The following is a 16942-nucleotide window of genomic DNA, read 5'->3' as shown; positions in this document are numbered from 1 at the left end:
GTCTTACCACTCGTTTATATATTCTTATTGGCTATTGGCAAATTGTGACGATAAGAAATCCTGCTCTATGAATATCAATTTCAAATTCTATTTAAATCACCTTAGAAAAATGCATCTCTCTTCTTTCTAAACATTACTTGTTACAAAAAAGGATTTTTCTCTTATTTAATTACAATTTTATTGCTGGAAAACTGTTTCTTTTAACTCTTCTTATTTATGTTATTTATTTACATCTGAAATGCAATTCAAACAATAAAAACTCAATTTATATATCCACTGAATATGGGATTTTCTAGATTCTATGCATGAAATGTGCTAATTCAAAGGAAAGTTCCTGCTTTTTTTCTCTCTTCCTATTTCACAGCACCTAAAGTGGATGTGTAATATATGATAAATATTTTTCTTAAAAATAAAATATTACCAAGATCATCTTTAGATTCCAGACTAAGAGATTGTTATGGGTTACAAACTTCAGATGTAAAGTAGAAAAAAAAAGACATTGCCATACGATTCAGCATCACTCACTTGCACAAGAATATGAACTATCATAAGGAATGCTACACTTAAATATACTATGCCATGCCAAAAATTGTATGGGTAGTTCTTAATTTTTATTAACATTAAAAGGGCTTGACATTTAAAAATAATAGAAAATGTTACATTAGCAACAGCAAATAGTGTGAGGAAAAGTATAAGTATTTTGAAAGACCTAGGATTTGAGCATTTTATTCAACTCAGCATTAAATGATATTTTTTCATTATATTAAGGATAACCACTATCCCAATGTATATATTAAATGCGGCCCCCAAAATAGTGAAGCAAATACAGATTAAGAAATGCCATAATTTTGAAGCAGCTACAGTCTGAGAAGTTTTGAAAGGTTCTTTGTAACCCTTCCTGAACATAGCACTTTTTTTTTAAGACAAAAGCTTCCTGTATCAGTTTGATTCCAGCTCCCTGTGGCATATGGGGGGATCCAATCTCCCACTGCCAAAGCTCCTCTTGAAATCCTGAAACACTGAGTTAAACCAGTGCATTGCTCCTAGCTCCTGTATGAGTATCTGAGCATTTAAGAGGAGAGCACGTTCTCTGCTGAAGGAGAGGAATCAGCTGTCCAGCTCCCTGTTGGTCTGGAAGATCTGCCCAGAAGATCTGGAAGATTTTGCTGAGCTGTGGAGCACCCTGTGTGTGGTCAGCTGCCTCCAGTGCACTGAATGTTTCTGAAGGCACTGCACACTACTCTGAGCATTTCAGGATGCACAGACACATGAGCTGACTCCACTGTCTAGGTCTTAAGGCTTCATTGAAACAAGGCTCACTATAAAATGTAGCATTGTGGAATTTGTCCTTGTTTTGCTCTCTTAATCTGTCTTGTGCTAGAATGTATTGTGCCAGCTAAAAGTCAGAATTTGTCACTGGCTCAAACATGACCGATAAGAAAAAATTTCTCTATATTATTTTATTATTTTTTTTAATTTTTATGCATGTATATAACTTTTCTGTCCCCCATTAGCAGAAATATCTTCAGTGTTTAAGTCTAATAAACCCTTAAAGGCCCAAACTGTTGACTTCTTGCAGTGCAACATGGAAGTAAGTAGAAAATACATACATCTATAATGCAAATTTGATGTTAAATCTGTCTGGTGGTCCCTGTAGAAGTGGAAGTTTTATCTTTCTTTCTGTAGGCACCAGCTTATCATTTCTTCATGTGTAGCTGTTAAGAGAGCATGCATACAGATGAGTTCTTAGATGTCTGATAGCAATTTACTTACCCAAAGATCCCATTTGCATGTGAAAAAGTAGATGCATATATAGGCTGGGTTTCATTTTATGCTTACATTGAGCCTTTAAGTGACTGCTGCTGAGCACATCCTTGGAATAACAAGAAGCATTTACAGCTTCATCCCCTAAAAAATTTATATCACTTCTGTTGGATTAACATTGTAGAAAGTCACAGGGAGTATGAGAGCATACTCTGCATTTGGATGAGTATCAAAAGGAATGGGCAGTATTAAAGAATGTATATTCCAGTGAAGCAACAAGTGTTTTGGCTAGAATCCTGGGCCACTAAATGAAGTAATCTTTCCATGTGTTATTAATGAAGATGGGATTTGACCCTCAGTGTTTACTCCTAAGGTCTATCTGAACCTGTGGCTGAGTGTAGTCCCATGACCATTTCTCACTTACAAACCTCTCACTTTCATCTCCATAGAATGGTTGAAGTGATAGGACAGTTTGCAACTCACTGTTTTGCCTGGATTCTTGCAGTACCAGTGTTTTGGGGCTGACTGAAACCTTTGTGGACTGAGTGCACCACACCCTGAGCACCAGCTGCATTTCACCTCATTCTGATGAATGTCCCCAGGGCTTCCCCATGCTTGATGCCCAAACACATCTCTTCAGATATACCCTAGACCCCAACCATTCTTTGCCCTACAAATACTAATAAAACTAGGAGGGAAAGAGATTTTCCCTGCAATGCAGGATGATGCAGCTGTAGTCAGTGGAGGTGCTGGAGCCTCCATTATATGAAAAATGTGTACTTTAAATACATGCCTAAGTGTGATATTTGCACATGCAGTAAAACAATGTCATAGCACAAATAATTTCCTCTCCAAGTAAGGATGTGCAAACCATTTTAACAAACAATATTCAGCCTTTAAAACAGTTTGAATTCTGCATTATTTTTATTATTAATCCTTTTGAAAAATGATGCCTTCTCATCTTTACTCAAAGACTTTGAACAGAGCACCACTGGTCTCAAGCATGTACCATGGTCATGACCATAATGAGGTAACAATAGAATTTGTCATTGCAACACCAGCATTTTGTCAGTTGTAATAATTTCCTCATATATTTGTTGGCCTCACCCTGTGATATACTCTTGCTGGATTAACACTGCCCTAATGCAGAAACAAAAGCCTGCTGTGTATGTCCCTCTATATTATACTTGATCCAATCAGTCTTATTTTAAGGCATTGTCAAAGGCAGGAGATGCTTTTCTGTTATTAAAAGACATGTTATCATAAATACTCCCAAAAAATCATGGAAACTGTGAACTATAAAAGGCAGTGCTTCTTTTTTTTCTTATTTTCCTTTTTTTGTTGTTGTTTTGGTTGTTGTTTTTTATTTGTTTTGTTGGTTTTGTTGGTTTTTTTTTGTGGCTATTAACAATCCAATAGATAATATCCCACAAAAGGTGTGCAGGGCACAGAATGAGCACATGGTCATTTCATGGGTTTAGAAAGATTAAAAGTAGTAACAGTACAACCACATTTGTTCTGTCATCTGCAAATGTTAATGAGCATAGAGAACATGGTTCCTCAAAAGGGATTGAAGACTGCTCAAGATTAGCACCGCTCCATTAATTTCATTTACACTCCTTGCATCCACCCTACAGCTGGCAGGCTTTTCAAAATAATGCTACCAGACTACAAAAAGGTGTAAAATGAAGAAAGGAGAGGCTCAATAAATAAATGAAGTCAGCACTGGCTGAATATAACATTACTTATGACACAGTATTTAGAGTATTCAGTCAGATCTCTGACAAGCAATTGATATTCTGGGTAGTCTGTTCATAATGTTGTCAAGAGAGTTAGAAGGATGTTAACATTTCATTACTCTTGTCATTGATTTTCCTCTGCTTTCTTCACAACAAAAGTCAAAACGTGACCTCTTATTCCACTGAATTAGTTCCAGAGCACTTGGCATTATTGACCTCCTAATGAAAATTAATGGTGGCTCTTTTGATTCAGTCTTTCAAGTAGGCACACCAAGCACATTTAAAACTCAGGCATGGTTATTTCTCATACTGAAGTAACACACTGTTAAGTAATGAAATGGACATTAATGCAACATTAAATTTGCAAATTTAAGTGCACAGAATTCAAGAAACTTAAACTGCAACATCAGGAGCTGATGCTGCAAAGATTTAAGCTTGGCAATAATTTCAGACCTGGAGAGTTAAAGAGTTTTACAAGGAATACTATATGTTCACTAAGAGCATTTCAGCCCCAGGTCCTAAATTTATAGTAAAATTTTGGCAAGACTGAAATGCCTTTACTATGCATAGCATTTAACATTTACACATTAGCTTAATTATTTCCATGCTCTTCTTTCTCCTTTTATGCTAGAGAAGAATGCAAATTCTTCTCAGTGACTTTTGACTTTGGTGCTCATAAGCTGTCACTTTGCCTTTGAGTGGATTTCCTTTATCCAGATTCTTACATAAACTGACTTCTGCCTATGGATATGGAGCCCTCCTTCCTTGCATCTGTGTAACTAAGGATTATCTCTACCAGGTGAAACAGGAAAGCTGAATGGATGCATATCTGGAGACTGGGGGAAAGCTTGCCACTTTATCTAAACCATTTCCTATTCCTGGAAAATTCTCCCAGAAATAATACCTGGGGAAATATCTGGGAAACCTACTAGACTATGGAATAAGCTAACTGAATTTTTGTCTTTCCTTAGACAACAAAGACTATGATGCATATCTATCTTATACCAAAGTGGATCCTGACCAGTGGAATCAAGAAACTGGAGAGGAAGAAAGATTTGCTCTTGAGATTCTACCAGATATGCTGGAAAAGCATTATGGATACAAGCTGTTCATACCAGACAGAGATTTGATTCCCACAGGAAGTAAGTCATGTCTTTATTCTCATGTGATTTGGAAGGAGAAAATAAGTGATTGCAGTGATTGTTTTAGTCTTGTTTCTCTACCTACTCCTTCAGAATGTCATCTTTTCTCCGTGTCTTAGAGAATGTTGAAGACAAAGCCACCAAACATTAATGTGCATTTCCCAGATAAGAGGATTATTATTCAGTAATTGTATTGTTTTAACTGGAGGTAAAATAGCACAGAAAGGGCATGCATAAATAAAGGAAATGAAAGAGACTAACATTTTTCAGATTTTTTGAGAACTTGCATCTCTAGGAATGAATACCAAGTTCTTTCTTTTCTGTTCGTTAGATTTAGTTTGGAAAAAATATCCATGAGTCTTAAGTATTACAGAAATTCACACAAATTTATATATATATATATATATATATATATATAAATTATATTTTTATATATATACAAATTTTAAAAATTATATTTATAAATGATACCAAAATTTCACAAGAAAGAAAAAGTTGATTTTGAACTCAGGCAATAGTTGAATAACAATTTCTACACCAGACAAAAACATTGAATTCTGTCAGTGTCTACTGTAGACAAATGTGGACCTTCTCAGAGACTGAACACTAGAATTGGTTTCCACTGGTACAAGTAGATCTTTTTCATGTTTCTCTCTCATATTCTTACATAAGTACAGTAATGTTTTGTCAGTTGTAATATTCTTCATTACTTCAGTGTAACCATATAGGCAGCAACTAAGTTCAATACCTTCAATGAAAGATAAAGGATATTTGGTATAGAGAGAGCACAATATAGAACATCAAACAATCTTATGGATATTTTTTTAATCTACAGCAAACTAAGACTAATTTACAGGAGACAACACTATTTTTATGAATGTGTATAGCAGGAATATGAAAGAAAAACAGAGTCTAAGCCTAACAAAAAACTTAGAGCATAATTTGGGTTTGAGACTGAGGTCCTGAAGCACATGGCTGCTATTCTGTTGTCTAACTGGGTGACTTTGCCTTTTTAAAGGTAAAAATCATGATGGACATATTTGTTCCTATAGCGACATCGATGATACAAAGCCACAGCTCATGAACAAACACTCAGAATCCATAGCACGTGTGGGAGTAGATGTTTTGCAGGATCACAGAATGGTTGAGTTTGGAAAGGGCCTGTGGAGGTCATCTGTTCCAGCCTCCCTGCTGAAGGAGGTCCACATACAGCAGGTTGTTCAAGACCATGTTCTGCCAGGCCAGCCTGGCATATTTTCAATTGATGTTTTTGCATATTTCAGTAAGATCTTGTGGGAGCAGGGATTTGCCTCTTGTTTCTCACTAGAGTATGAGAGCAGACTGTTTTCTTATATTGTTTTTCTGAGCAATTTTTTTGTTTTGTAGCCTACATTGAAGATGTGGCAAGATGTGTAGACCAAAGCAAGCGACTGATCATCGTCATGACTCCAAGTTACGTGGTAAGAAGAGGTTGGAGCATCTTTGAACTGGAAACAAGGCTTCGAAATATGTTAGTCACGGGAGAAATCAAAGTGATACTGATTGAGTGCAGTGAACTCCGAGGAGTTATGAACTACCAGGAGGTTGAGGCCCTAAAACATACCATCAAGCTCCTCACTGTCATTAAATGGCACGGACCAAAATGCAACAAGTTGAATTCCAAGTTCTGGAAACGTTTACAGTACGAAATGCCTTTTAAGAGGATTGAACCCATGACAAACGAGCAGGTTTTAGATGTCAGTGAGCAGGGGCCCTTTGGGGAACTGCAGACAGTCTCCGCAATTTCCATGGCCGCTGCCACCTCCACTGCTCTTGCCACTGCCCATCCAGACCTGCGCTCCACCTTTCATAACACATATCATTCACAGATGCGCCAGAAACACTATTATCGAAGCTATGAATACGATGTACCTCCTGCCGGCACCCTGCCACTTACCTCAATAGGTAACCAGCACACCTACTGCAACATCCCCATGACACTTATAAACGGGCAGCGGCCGCAGACAAAAACTAACAGGGAGCAGAACCCCGAAGAGGCTCACACAAACAGTGCCATACTGCCCCTCTTGCCGCGGGAGACCAGTATATCAAGTGTCATTTGGTGACCGACATGCAAGGGGCTGTCGACCCCCTTGAGTAGGAGCAGAGTCTGCAGTCTGGTGCCTGGAACTACATCCTCGACTGCTGCTGTTAAACATGCATTACAATCGATAACAAACGAGGAAAAACAGGGTCTTGTACATATGTTTTTGCAATTTCTTTGTAGCATCAGTCTTCCTGTTTTACCCATGTCTCTTCCCATTCACATTTTTGACTTTGTTTTATATGTCATTGGAATTTGTATATTTACATTTTTTTTTAAATGAAGAGACTGCTGTATAGATAGGAAACTTTTTTGCTTCATTAGTATAGTTTTAGACTTTTTGTTTGTTTGTTTATAACCTCTCTTGGGAATGCTTGGACAAAGCTATGTTGATATCAGAAGCACCATCCATTTTGTTGGCCTGCCTAGCCATGCCTGCTGCAGCTCACCTCTTTTGGAGAGTTTTTGTTCTTAGAAGGACCCCATTGCTCACCGAGAGCTCCAGTTTCATTTCTACTCCCATAATGTGCACTGCTCCTTCCCTGCCCTTACAAAGACCCCCATTTGGGGTAACACTACAGTCTGATCATCTAACATGTAACTTGGTAGATACCTGTCAAACAAGAGAAAATGCCCAATCTGTATCGGTTGCTTCACAGTAGTCACTAGAGTGTGTAGAAACTATAGCCGGTTTGGTTTTTGCTTTTTTGGGTTTGTTTTCTTCTTAATTCTTATTTTAAGAATGAGCTGGTTGTATCCCTTTTATAAATATAAAAGCAACCCTATTTTTAACACATCCGGGAAAAGTATTAATGTGGTTGTGGATTTTATTTTTTAAGCACTCAATTTTTATTTTTTTTTCAACTTTCAAAGTCCTGCAAATAACATTTGCAAATGTCAGGCAAGTAAGACAAGTGAGGCAATAGACACTGAAGTGCAGAGTCCTGCTGATATGTACAGTGATGACTTCCAAACCAAAGGGGAATGAAAAAGAATGATAAAGTATTGTAGATGGTTTGTCACTTTGTATTATAGAAAGTGTTATTTTCAAAAAAAAAAAAAAAAGTAAGAGCAAAACATTATTTTCCTGTGGATTTCAGAGTCCCTTGTATTTTAATGTTCCAAAAACTGTATTTGCTTTAAAATTATATATTCAAGATTAAGAAATCTTCTTTCATTTGGTTTTAGCTTGTAACGATAAATAAAACTTTATTAATTTCAACATGATTTCAGTAAGAACTCAGGCAGAAAAAATGACGTGATTACCAGAAATATAATTGTTTTCAGAATAAACTTTATTTATACAAAATTAATATTTAAATCAGACCTGGAAGTATTAAAAACAATTTATTCACTTTAATGAATAAATAAATTAGTTTTATTTTTATGTATGATTCTATCTTTGAGGAGTTGCAAATAATGCATGCACCATGGATGACAGGGAAGATGAAAAGCCCACCACTGTGTTTATATCCAGACATCTTTGAGACAAATTAAACAAGCACCTTGCTCATACTTATGTTTTAAATAACAGAAAGCCCTTTCTGGTTTTAGAAAGAGAGAGGAGTGGTGCAATTCTGCAGCACATTCAGGCCAAGCTCTCTGCTCATCCCTGCTGGCAGAAGCAGAGGAGCTGGAGCAGAACTCCTGGTTGCAGCACACTGTCAGAGTCATGGGTTTGATTTGCCCTGGCAGAATCCCAACTGGTGTCCTGGCAAACAGGCCTTAGAGTCTATTTATGTAATTAATTAGCTTTAGGTATTTTTATGGCAGCTGAATGATATTGGCCAATATAATGGATGATGTGGGGTTTGCTCGTCATGGTTGTCACAAGGAGAAAAGTATAGCTTATAATATTTTGGTCTTCTTAATGAGAAGTGAGTGGAGAAGCTGTAGGTTGGAGGACGTTTGTGGGAGCAATCCAGAACTGACAGTGTGGGAGGAAATGACTGTGCTCCTGTTGTGAAAGTCAAGAAATCTCAGTATCTGCATAAGAAGCTAATAGACCTTTGAGGTGTGCACTGACTTTTATTTGCTTAAAATGCTTATTTCTCTGAGATTAAGCTCAAGTTCTTTTCTACAGTCTGTCCTTTACTATAGTGTCTCTTGACATGTGCCAAACATCCACAAAATGGAAATTAGGCTGCCAGGTCACATAAAATTTTAAGAGAGTTTTGCACTTTTTCTTCAAGAAACCTATTATTTATTTGCTCTTACAGACACCTGTCAGGCACTGATGGCATTTTCCTTCATTCATCTGGATGCCTGTCCTGGTTTTCACTGGGCTGAGGGGGGGAGAAGGGGAGGGGTTGAGTGAGTGGCAGTGAGCTGCCTAATTTCCATCCAGGTTAAAACACAACTGTCCCAAATACCCCAGGATGCTCTGAAAGCAATGCATTAGGGTTTTTTTTTCCCTTTACATGCCCTGGTGTAAAGACTGGGATATGAAATAAATGTAGGATGTAATTATTTGACCACAATCACATTTAGACAATTGGTAGGTCTTTTCTTAGCCACATGGGAAGTACTTTTCTGTTCTCCTATTTTTAGTGTAGATTTAAGCACTTTGAATAGCATGATTCAGGGATTGACAAATACTATTTGATATTCTCACTACTTAAAGAAAGCTTTTCTTATAATGTTTTGTCATAATTTTAAATATAAGAAAAACAAACAAAAAAGATAAATCACAAAACCTGAAATAAGTGGAGAAGTTTTCTGTGGCTTTAGAAACATTCCTCCTTAATATTCCTCTTCTGTGAACAGCTCTGTGTGGGGAACAGTGAAGGGAAGTGTTGTGTGTTCACGTGCTCTATGTTGGACAAAAATTCTGTTGGAATGCAAACTAAAATGGAAACAAGCAAACAAACAAACAAACCAACAAAAACTGTCATTGCCCTAGTGCTTAGGCTCCATCATTTTTGGTCAAGGTGTTTTGATTTTTGACAATGCAGCCTGAACTGTGCATGCAATAGTTTAGCCATAAGCAAATAGCACTTTATTTTTTAAAAAAAGCACAGTGTAATGATCAGAAAAACTTAATCTGCCTGGTCAATAACTTTGGGTCTGTATGTGGATTCTATGCACGTGAATTATCCAAGTGTGGTGCTCTGTCTTTATAAGGCTCTCTCTAATCAGGGTAGTCCATGTTATAAAAGGACTCTTGTTACACAGCTTGTGTAAATTCACTATATAGGTTCTCCAGACAGCATATATAGCTGGACAGAAATAGGACACTGTAGAATGCAGCTAATTATTTTGAAGGCAAAATGTTTGGCTGGGTCTGATTCTGTTCTCAGTTATAGCACGATGATTTGAGAGTAAATCTAATAAATCTGAATGAGTGCAAGATTGATTTGTGTGGGAGAAGAAAATTGGAAAAGCAAAGAGAAAAGGAATTCGTATTTGCTGTCTGTAACAAGCTGAAATCTTGGCTGCAAGGAAAGGAAAAGCAAAATGCCTTCTGGATTTTAGTGGGGACCCAGTTGTCACCTGGCAGCCAACATCAAACACTTTTGATATGATCTGGCTCAGAGTTCAATGCCATTAGGCTTAAACTAAGATTTTTCTATTACTGCACAGCTGTGAACACCATGTGTATTTTACATAATGAGTGATAATCAGTTTCAAAATAGTCAAAAGCTTGTTATACCCTCCTGATCAAAATTCACAAAGTTTTATTTGGATATTGTGCATTAATGACCTATTTAAATTATAGATAGAGCAGTGAGATTTGGGGAAAAGTGGCCTAGTAAACAGGATTCCTTCATTTTTAAACTAAAAAAAAAAAAAAGAAAAAAAGATGAAAATGTCAAGCTAATAAGCCTAAGAGTTTAATTAAAATCCAAAGGAAGAAAAAACACAGTAGTAAAGTAAGCTCAAAAATAGAACAATGGCCAATGGACAATAAAGGGCAAAATACCCACTTGCTTTTTTGACTGTATCGTGGTTTTTTTTGTCATGCAAAGCTCTGTACTCTGGCTGACCTACATCAAGCAACTGGCTTTTTTGGAGGCCATCCAGACAGATCAGCAACACAAATATGTCCCTGTATGTCTAATACACTTCCGAATGATTTTGTACTTGTTGATAGTCTAGCAAAGAGAGATTTTTGTTCTTCTTCTATTGTTGTTATAAAGAGGATGGCAAAAATCTGCCAGCGCTAAAATAAAGTCTCTGTAACAGACTTAGTTTATTAACTGGAGTAACTATATTGCTTCATTCCCACCCACTATCTGGTTTGCTGTTATTAAAGCACTTTTTCTAACCCAGTTGAGAAATAGGTTAACGTGGCTGGCAACAGAAGAAGTGTAAGCAACTTCATAACAATGAGTTTCCTTGTATTATGAGGGCTGCAAGTTTCCTTGCTTTTTATTTTTTTGTATCAACACAACTCTTCACCCCCTAAATAGCCCACTGAGTGGAGGTTGAAGAACACCATTGTGTCTTTAATTTCAGATTCACTGAATTTAGCATGGATACTGAGCTGTTGTTTGTGATGTAATGCTGGGCCATTTTCCATTGACTCTGTCTCTATCCTCCAAGAAGATGTTGGCAGCATCACACTTCACCAAACAGCCTTGATGTGATGTTCCAAAATTCAGAGTTGTTGCCCTGGGGAGCAAAACTGATAAAAATGTTTCAGCTATTAAGAGTTTTCCTATGCCTGCTTTTTTTATTTTGTTTGTTTGTTTGTTTGATTGTTTTGGTTTTGTTTTGGGGGGGAGGGTTTGTTTAAATTTTTCTTATAACAAAGTTTAACTTTTGCTCTGGACTAATAAGCTCTGGGTGTAGTTTTAGAGTCCACAGGGTCATGAAGTAGTCAGAGAAGATGTTGAAAACATGTCAATTCTGAAGTTCAGATTACTGAAAAATCAGTATATTTTTACTGAGGGTTTTTAAAGGGAAGTCTTCAACTTGCAATTACAACCAGCCTCATCCCAAAAGCTTACCAGCATTCTTAACACTAAATAGCTATTACCTTAAATAACATAATTTCAGAATCATTAGTCAATTCAAATATTTTTATTTGGGAGGACAAAGAGTTACTTGTTTCTCTAGGATCTAAATTTTAAATAAAATAGATTATCTGGTACTGAACATATAGAGAGTGCAAACATTTATTTTCTTGGTCACTAGTACTGGAAAAATAATTTGAAACAAAATGCGAGAGCTAAGAATTTGAGGGGAGTATTACTGACATCTCTTAACCATCAGCATATGGCTAAAGGAACACACAAATTATGAAAAAATAAAATAGATTTTTTTCTTACCTTTTCTTTCTCTGTTAATCAAATTAGCTCTCTCTCTCTGCTCTCCTCAAAAATATAGTCATGTAGGAACAATTAATACCTACGGAGCCCATACTCTTAAAGACATTTTGTGACAGATAAAGAAGTGGAAGCCAGAACAGGCAGCTGCACCACGTGTCTATGGCTGAGAAGCTCCACAGAGGGGAAAGTGTGTTCCTGTGTGTGGAGGAGGAGAGCACAGCTCCCTTTGGCCTCATGTTTAGTTACTCCTGTGCCAGGTGGGTGCAGAAGGAGCCGTGGGCTCAAGGTATCACCACTGTCCTACCTGCTGTAGGCAGCACACAGGGAAGGTGGGCAGTACGTTGCTACTGATGTTAATGAAAATAAACATGAGAGCTGTCAGATGTCGAGGAGCAGATACCCAATGGCAAAGCAGGAACAGCTGACAATATTTCCCATTTGCTCCATGCTCAAAATAAACGCCAGCACTGAGCGTAGAAAGATGTCAGCTTGCTTGGTTAGTGTGCAGTCCACTAAATGACAGCTACAGGAAATTGCCATCTCAGTCAGGTAACACCACACCTGAGCACCCTTGGAGAAATTTCCATCCCCCCATCCCATCCCATGCCATCCTCTCATATCTATTTACCTTGCAGAATTAGAAGTACAAGCACTCAAAGCTTGCTGCAAGGCCTCAGGTTGGGATCCACACTAAAACTCCTGGCAGAGATGTTTAGGTTGAGTAGATGTCTTCTTTCCTGAGATTTAGAGGAGTAAAGCTTTGAGCTGAAAAAAGGCTATATTTTTTGTCCTCTGCACCATTTTTCACATCCACATAGACTGCTTATATGAATCCACATCCTGTTACTATTCTGATCTTCTCTGAGGTAAAAAGAAAGTCTTGAAAATGTCAGTTATGGGCTCAAAATATTCCATTAAGCTGCAGTCTGCACACACACATCTGAAAAACAAACATAATGAAAGAACAATAAATTAGCAATGCAATTACTTAATCTTTTTAAACCTGGGTTTAGACGATTCTTTTTCAAGAGCTTTTTTGTCCAGATGTTTTGTAGGAAGTTAAGTAAGAGAATTTCCAAAATTTTCTCTCCATTCTTTGCATGACAGGTAAATCATAGAGAGATTTGTTTAGGAAATCTCACTATTCCTTGTAAATTTAAAACACAAATGGCAATGAATTTACAGACATACAAGAAGTTGTTTGCCAGAGTTAATATCCTCTGGTGAAGAGCTCACTGCAGCCCTAATTGACTTCTTAGGAATGTTTTAGTAGAAAATGTAAACAATTGGTATTATACATTTACTTTCACCATCACATGAGAACACTGTACATTTCATCTTAAGACCCAGGCAACTTCAAATGGAACAGTTATGTAAATACAAAGCAGTGAGGAGAACAGTGACACAACTGTCTCTCCATCTATCTTAGCAAAATAGTTCAGTGACACCAGGCTCCTTCTGTGAGACCTCAACCTATGTCTACCTCAGCAAAGCACATGAATCTGCAAACTGTGCAGATATCTGGGACAAAATCATTGCAATAAGCACTCTCAAATCTTAGTTACATCACAAAAAGCACTTTATGCAATTTTATTCCTGTTCATCGGTATTTTAACTTGTAACCATTTAATCATAGAACTGTACAATGAAATAAAACAAGAAGCACTCAAAAAACGGCAAGGAAGTCCCAAAAATCTTTTTTTTTTTTTTTTTATAGCAAGACATTTCCCATGTGCTGCAAGGAGATGACAAACTTGTAATCAAGCCATTGCTAGGGATACAGTGACACAGACACATTGCTGGGGTGACACAGGGAGGGAGAGCTATAGGGAAGGTCTTCATTGGTCATGTAGGTTAACCCAACTAGTGTTCATCTAGTCCTACTGCCACAGGAAATTACAGATACCTTTTTCCTGGAAACACAAATTTGGCAGATATTTCCTTCACCAACTCTTTGCTATCTGAAGCTGTTTACATAACCTTGTTAGAAGTAGGAAATTATTTTTTTCCTAGTTAACAGGACCTACCTGAATATCTGCCAAATTTCCTGTTATAAATAATGGTGTCAGTACAGTTCATCTCTTCTTTTCTCCGATTACCTCTTCACTCTTTAAACAAAAGAGTTTGTGAATAGCTCTCAGTACCACATAGCAAATACCATTCCTACATTTTTTTAATGTTGTTAGCTATTTGAAGAGTGAGAAGCAGCAGCAAAGATTCTGTCTCCTTGAAATTACTCTTGCCAAGTTGTTCTTTAGGGAATGTTGAAGAAAAATTCCCTCTTAGTCATCTTGGGCACCTTACCAGATATACAACTTTCAAGATCCCCTCAGACATCAACCTAGAGCATAGGGAGCTGGACAGAGACTGAGATGCACATGCATGCAATTTTCAAAAATGTTTTCATTCCTTGTAGCTCCTTGAATTGTGTTTTTGTTTGTTTGGACTTGCTTTGCCTTGTTCAGATTTTTTTTCATAAGGAGACATCAGGACTGAGATACTATTGCACTACATGAATTTATTAGAAAGAATAGAGTGGAAGTCCAGAGAACTGGAATAAAATAGTCATAAATGAGGCTGAATGTCTCCTAACTGTGCACATGGCAACTGTTCAAAGAGCTGCTGGCTCTCCTTAGCTCCCACTTCAGTCAGATCTCCACTTCATAGCCAATCCAAAAAATAGGTCTTTTAAAGGAAAATGGTGCTTTCAGGTCCCATTATACCTGGAGTCTCAAGCAGAGTGAGTCTGATTCCCCCTGCTGAGAAATGAGTTTCCTTTGAAAAGCTGAGGTCGCCTCATCCAGTCTTCTGATTGCTATCTGTTGGCTTTCTAAGGCTCTCCAAAGCCTTGAAAAATAAAATAAAAATCAAATATTTCAAAGTCAAGGTGAATCTATGTGAATTTACAAAAACATCATTGGTTGTTTCAAATATCTGACAAGAACACAGTTATCTGCCCCTTCTTCCAGTTACTCTTACAGTTCTTCTGCCCTAGATAGTAATTTGCTATAATTTATTTTACATGTCCTGTAAAAATATGACCTAAGATATTTTTATATTATTCAGAAAACTCATAAATATTTTATAATATCTTCATCATAAAGGTTTGAAGATTTGTTAATGATTCATGTTCAGCATGTTAATAAAGTTAAAGAAGGCAGCTGCCCAGTGCTGGGTAGTGGTGAAGCAGCAAAAATTAGTGGTGGAGGATGCTGAAAGACAAAATGCTAATCTTAGCTTTCACAGTTAAAAGGAGTTAAATTATCTCCCAATAATGCATTTAAATATCCACTGCTGTCACTCACAGCAGTTTTGATCCGCCTATGAATTTTGCAAGAAAAGCACACTATTAAATTCTGTGCAGTTACTAGTGTCATGAGACTGTTCATAATATATAGAATTAAGCATATGCACCATTTCATAAGTGAATCCTTTAATTAAAATATTGTACCTTCTGCACCTTCTTCAGATGACAAGAAAACAAAATGACCAAAAAGATCTTTAACAGAAAGAAAATATGTCTGGTTGAAATACTAGAAGAAAAAATTCATCACCTTCTCTTTCATAAAAAAAGTTGCAAAAGTAACACAAATAAAGCAGTTTGTCTAGGGGCTTTAGTTCCTTTAATTTTGCTCAGTTACTTTACTCATCTCAGAAGGAGCTGACTGTCCATAAACAGAATGCACAACACAACTCAAACAGTAATAGTCGCTTCCTGGGAGCCCACTGCTCCAAGTTAATACCTACATAAGCATCTTGATAAAGCACTTTGTTAATAAAGCTCTCAGCTGGTCTTCCATGATCTGAGGAACCAGCAGAGTAGAACTGCTTTGTAGTTCATATTGAATACATGCACCTACATTCAAGATATAAATGTCTACTGATCATCTTTAATTTTGCATTGATGGAATGAAACAAGGAAGTGCCATGGAAGGCTTTGGCAACTTTTATCTTAATTTTCTTAATAGTTGATTAAAGTAAAAAAATATTTCTACTGAAGTCAGTAGAATTAACTGCAGCTGTGTACAACTGGTGCAAAATAAAGAGCAGAATCAGGCCCAGAATTTGTGAGCATGAATTTCTGACTATTCTAAAATTTAATTGAAGTTTCAGCATCATTGCCTTTTCCAAATGTCCATAACTATTGCCATACAAACCATAAATTAACATATGCATTCTTGTCAAGGTTTTCTTTAAGGCTACAAGTACAACTATAATTTGGAAAATGTCTCTTCCTTTATACACTTTGTTCAAAATCATTAAAGTTAAAATAGAAGCACTAAAGATAAGTAGAAATACATCAACCTATATTTATGCCTACTGTATATTAAAGATTTTATCTAAAGAGATTAACTTATATTTATTTTTTAAAAAAATAGAGGGGTCATAGCTAAAAGGAACTGCATTTTTGTAGTAATACTATGCTTATTGCTGAGAAGCAAGAGAGTCATGATCAAAATGTTACATAGTTTCAGTGTATGTTACTTTAAAAAGAACATGGTTTGTGTTATCCTAACTTCTGGAAAATTCAAGAAGCCTGGTATAAAAAAAAATGAAGAGCTTATTGTAATAGCTATAACACATTAAACATTTTTGTATTTTCATCAATTTTATTCTTACAGGAGAAAGGACATCACTCACTAAATATGAATGCTGCACATGTTAGCAATAGAAACATTGATTTTTGTAACTTTGATTGCACTTGCCTTAACTTTTCCACATATATAGTCAAACACAACATATAGAGGGGGGAAAAGAGGATTAAGAGAAATGAAACCCACAAAAGTAGGCAAGTTTTACACTATTTAATGAATAACAACACATGGGCTATTTCAATACAATCCTTGCAGAGAGCACATGATGCCGTAAGTTTGTTAAAGCACAAGGTGTACTTTGTCTGGATTAAAAAAAAAAACCCCACAAAATAACACAAAACCAAAC

General features: G+C 36.7%; 1 protein-coding gene across 1 annotated transcript in view; it reads left to right on the top strand.

The window, feature by feature from the left end:
- Positions 1-16554, top strand: part of IL1RAPL1 (interleukin 1 receptor accessory protein like 1) — a 678633-nt gene extending 662079 nt beyond the window's left edge. The window contains exons 10-11 of the mRNA XM_015624648.3: positions 4475-4645; positions 6032-16554. Of these exons, the coding sequence (XP_015480134.1) occupies positions 4475-4645; positions 6032-6750 (890 nt within the window). The 3' untranslated portion in view covers positions 6751-16554. The remainder of the gene's footprint in view (positions 1-4474; positions 4646-6031) is intronic.
- Positions 16555-16942: the final 388 nt, after the last annotated feature.

This window comes from Parus major, chromosome 1, assembly GCF_001522545.3.
Source record: "Parus major isolate Abel chromosome 1, Parus_major1.1, whole genome shotgun sequence".
Lineage (NCBI taxonomy): Eukaryota > Metazoa > Chordata > Aves > Passeriformes > Paridae > Parus > Parus major.
This window is presented reverse-complemented; position numbering and strand designations above follow the sequence as displayed.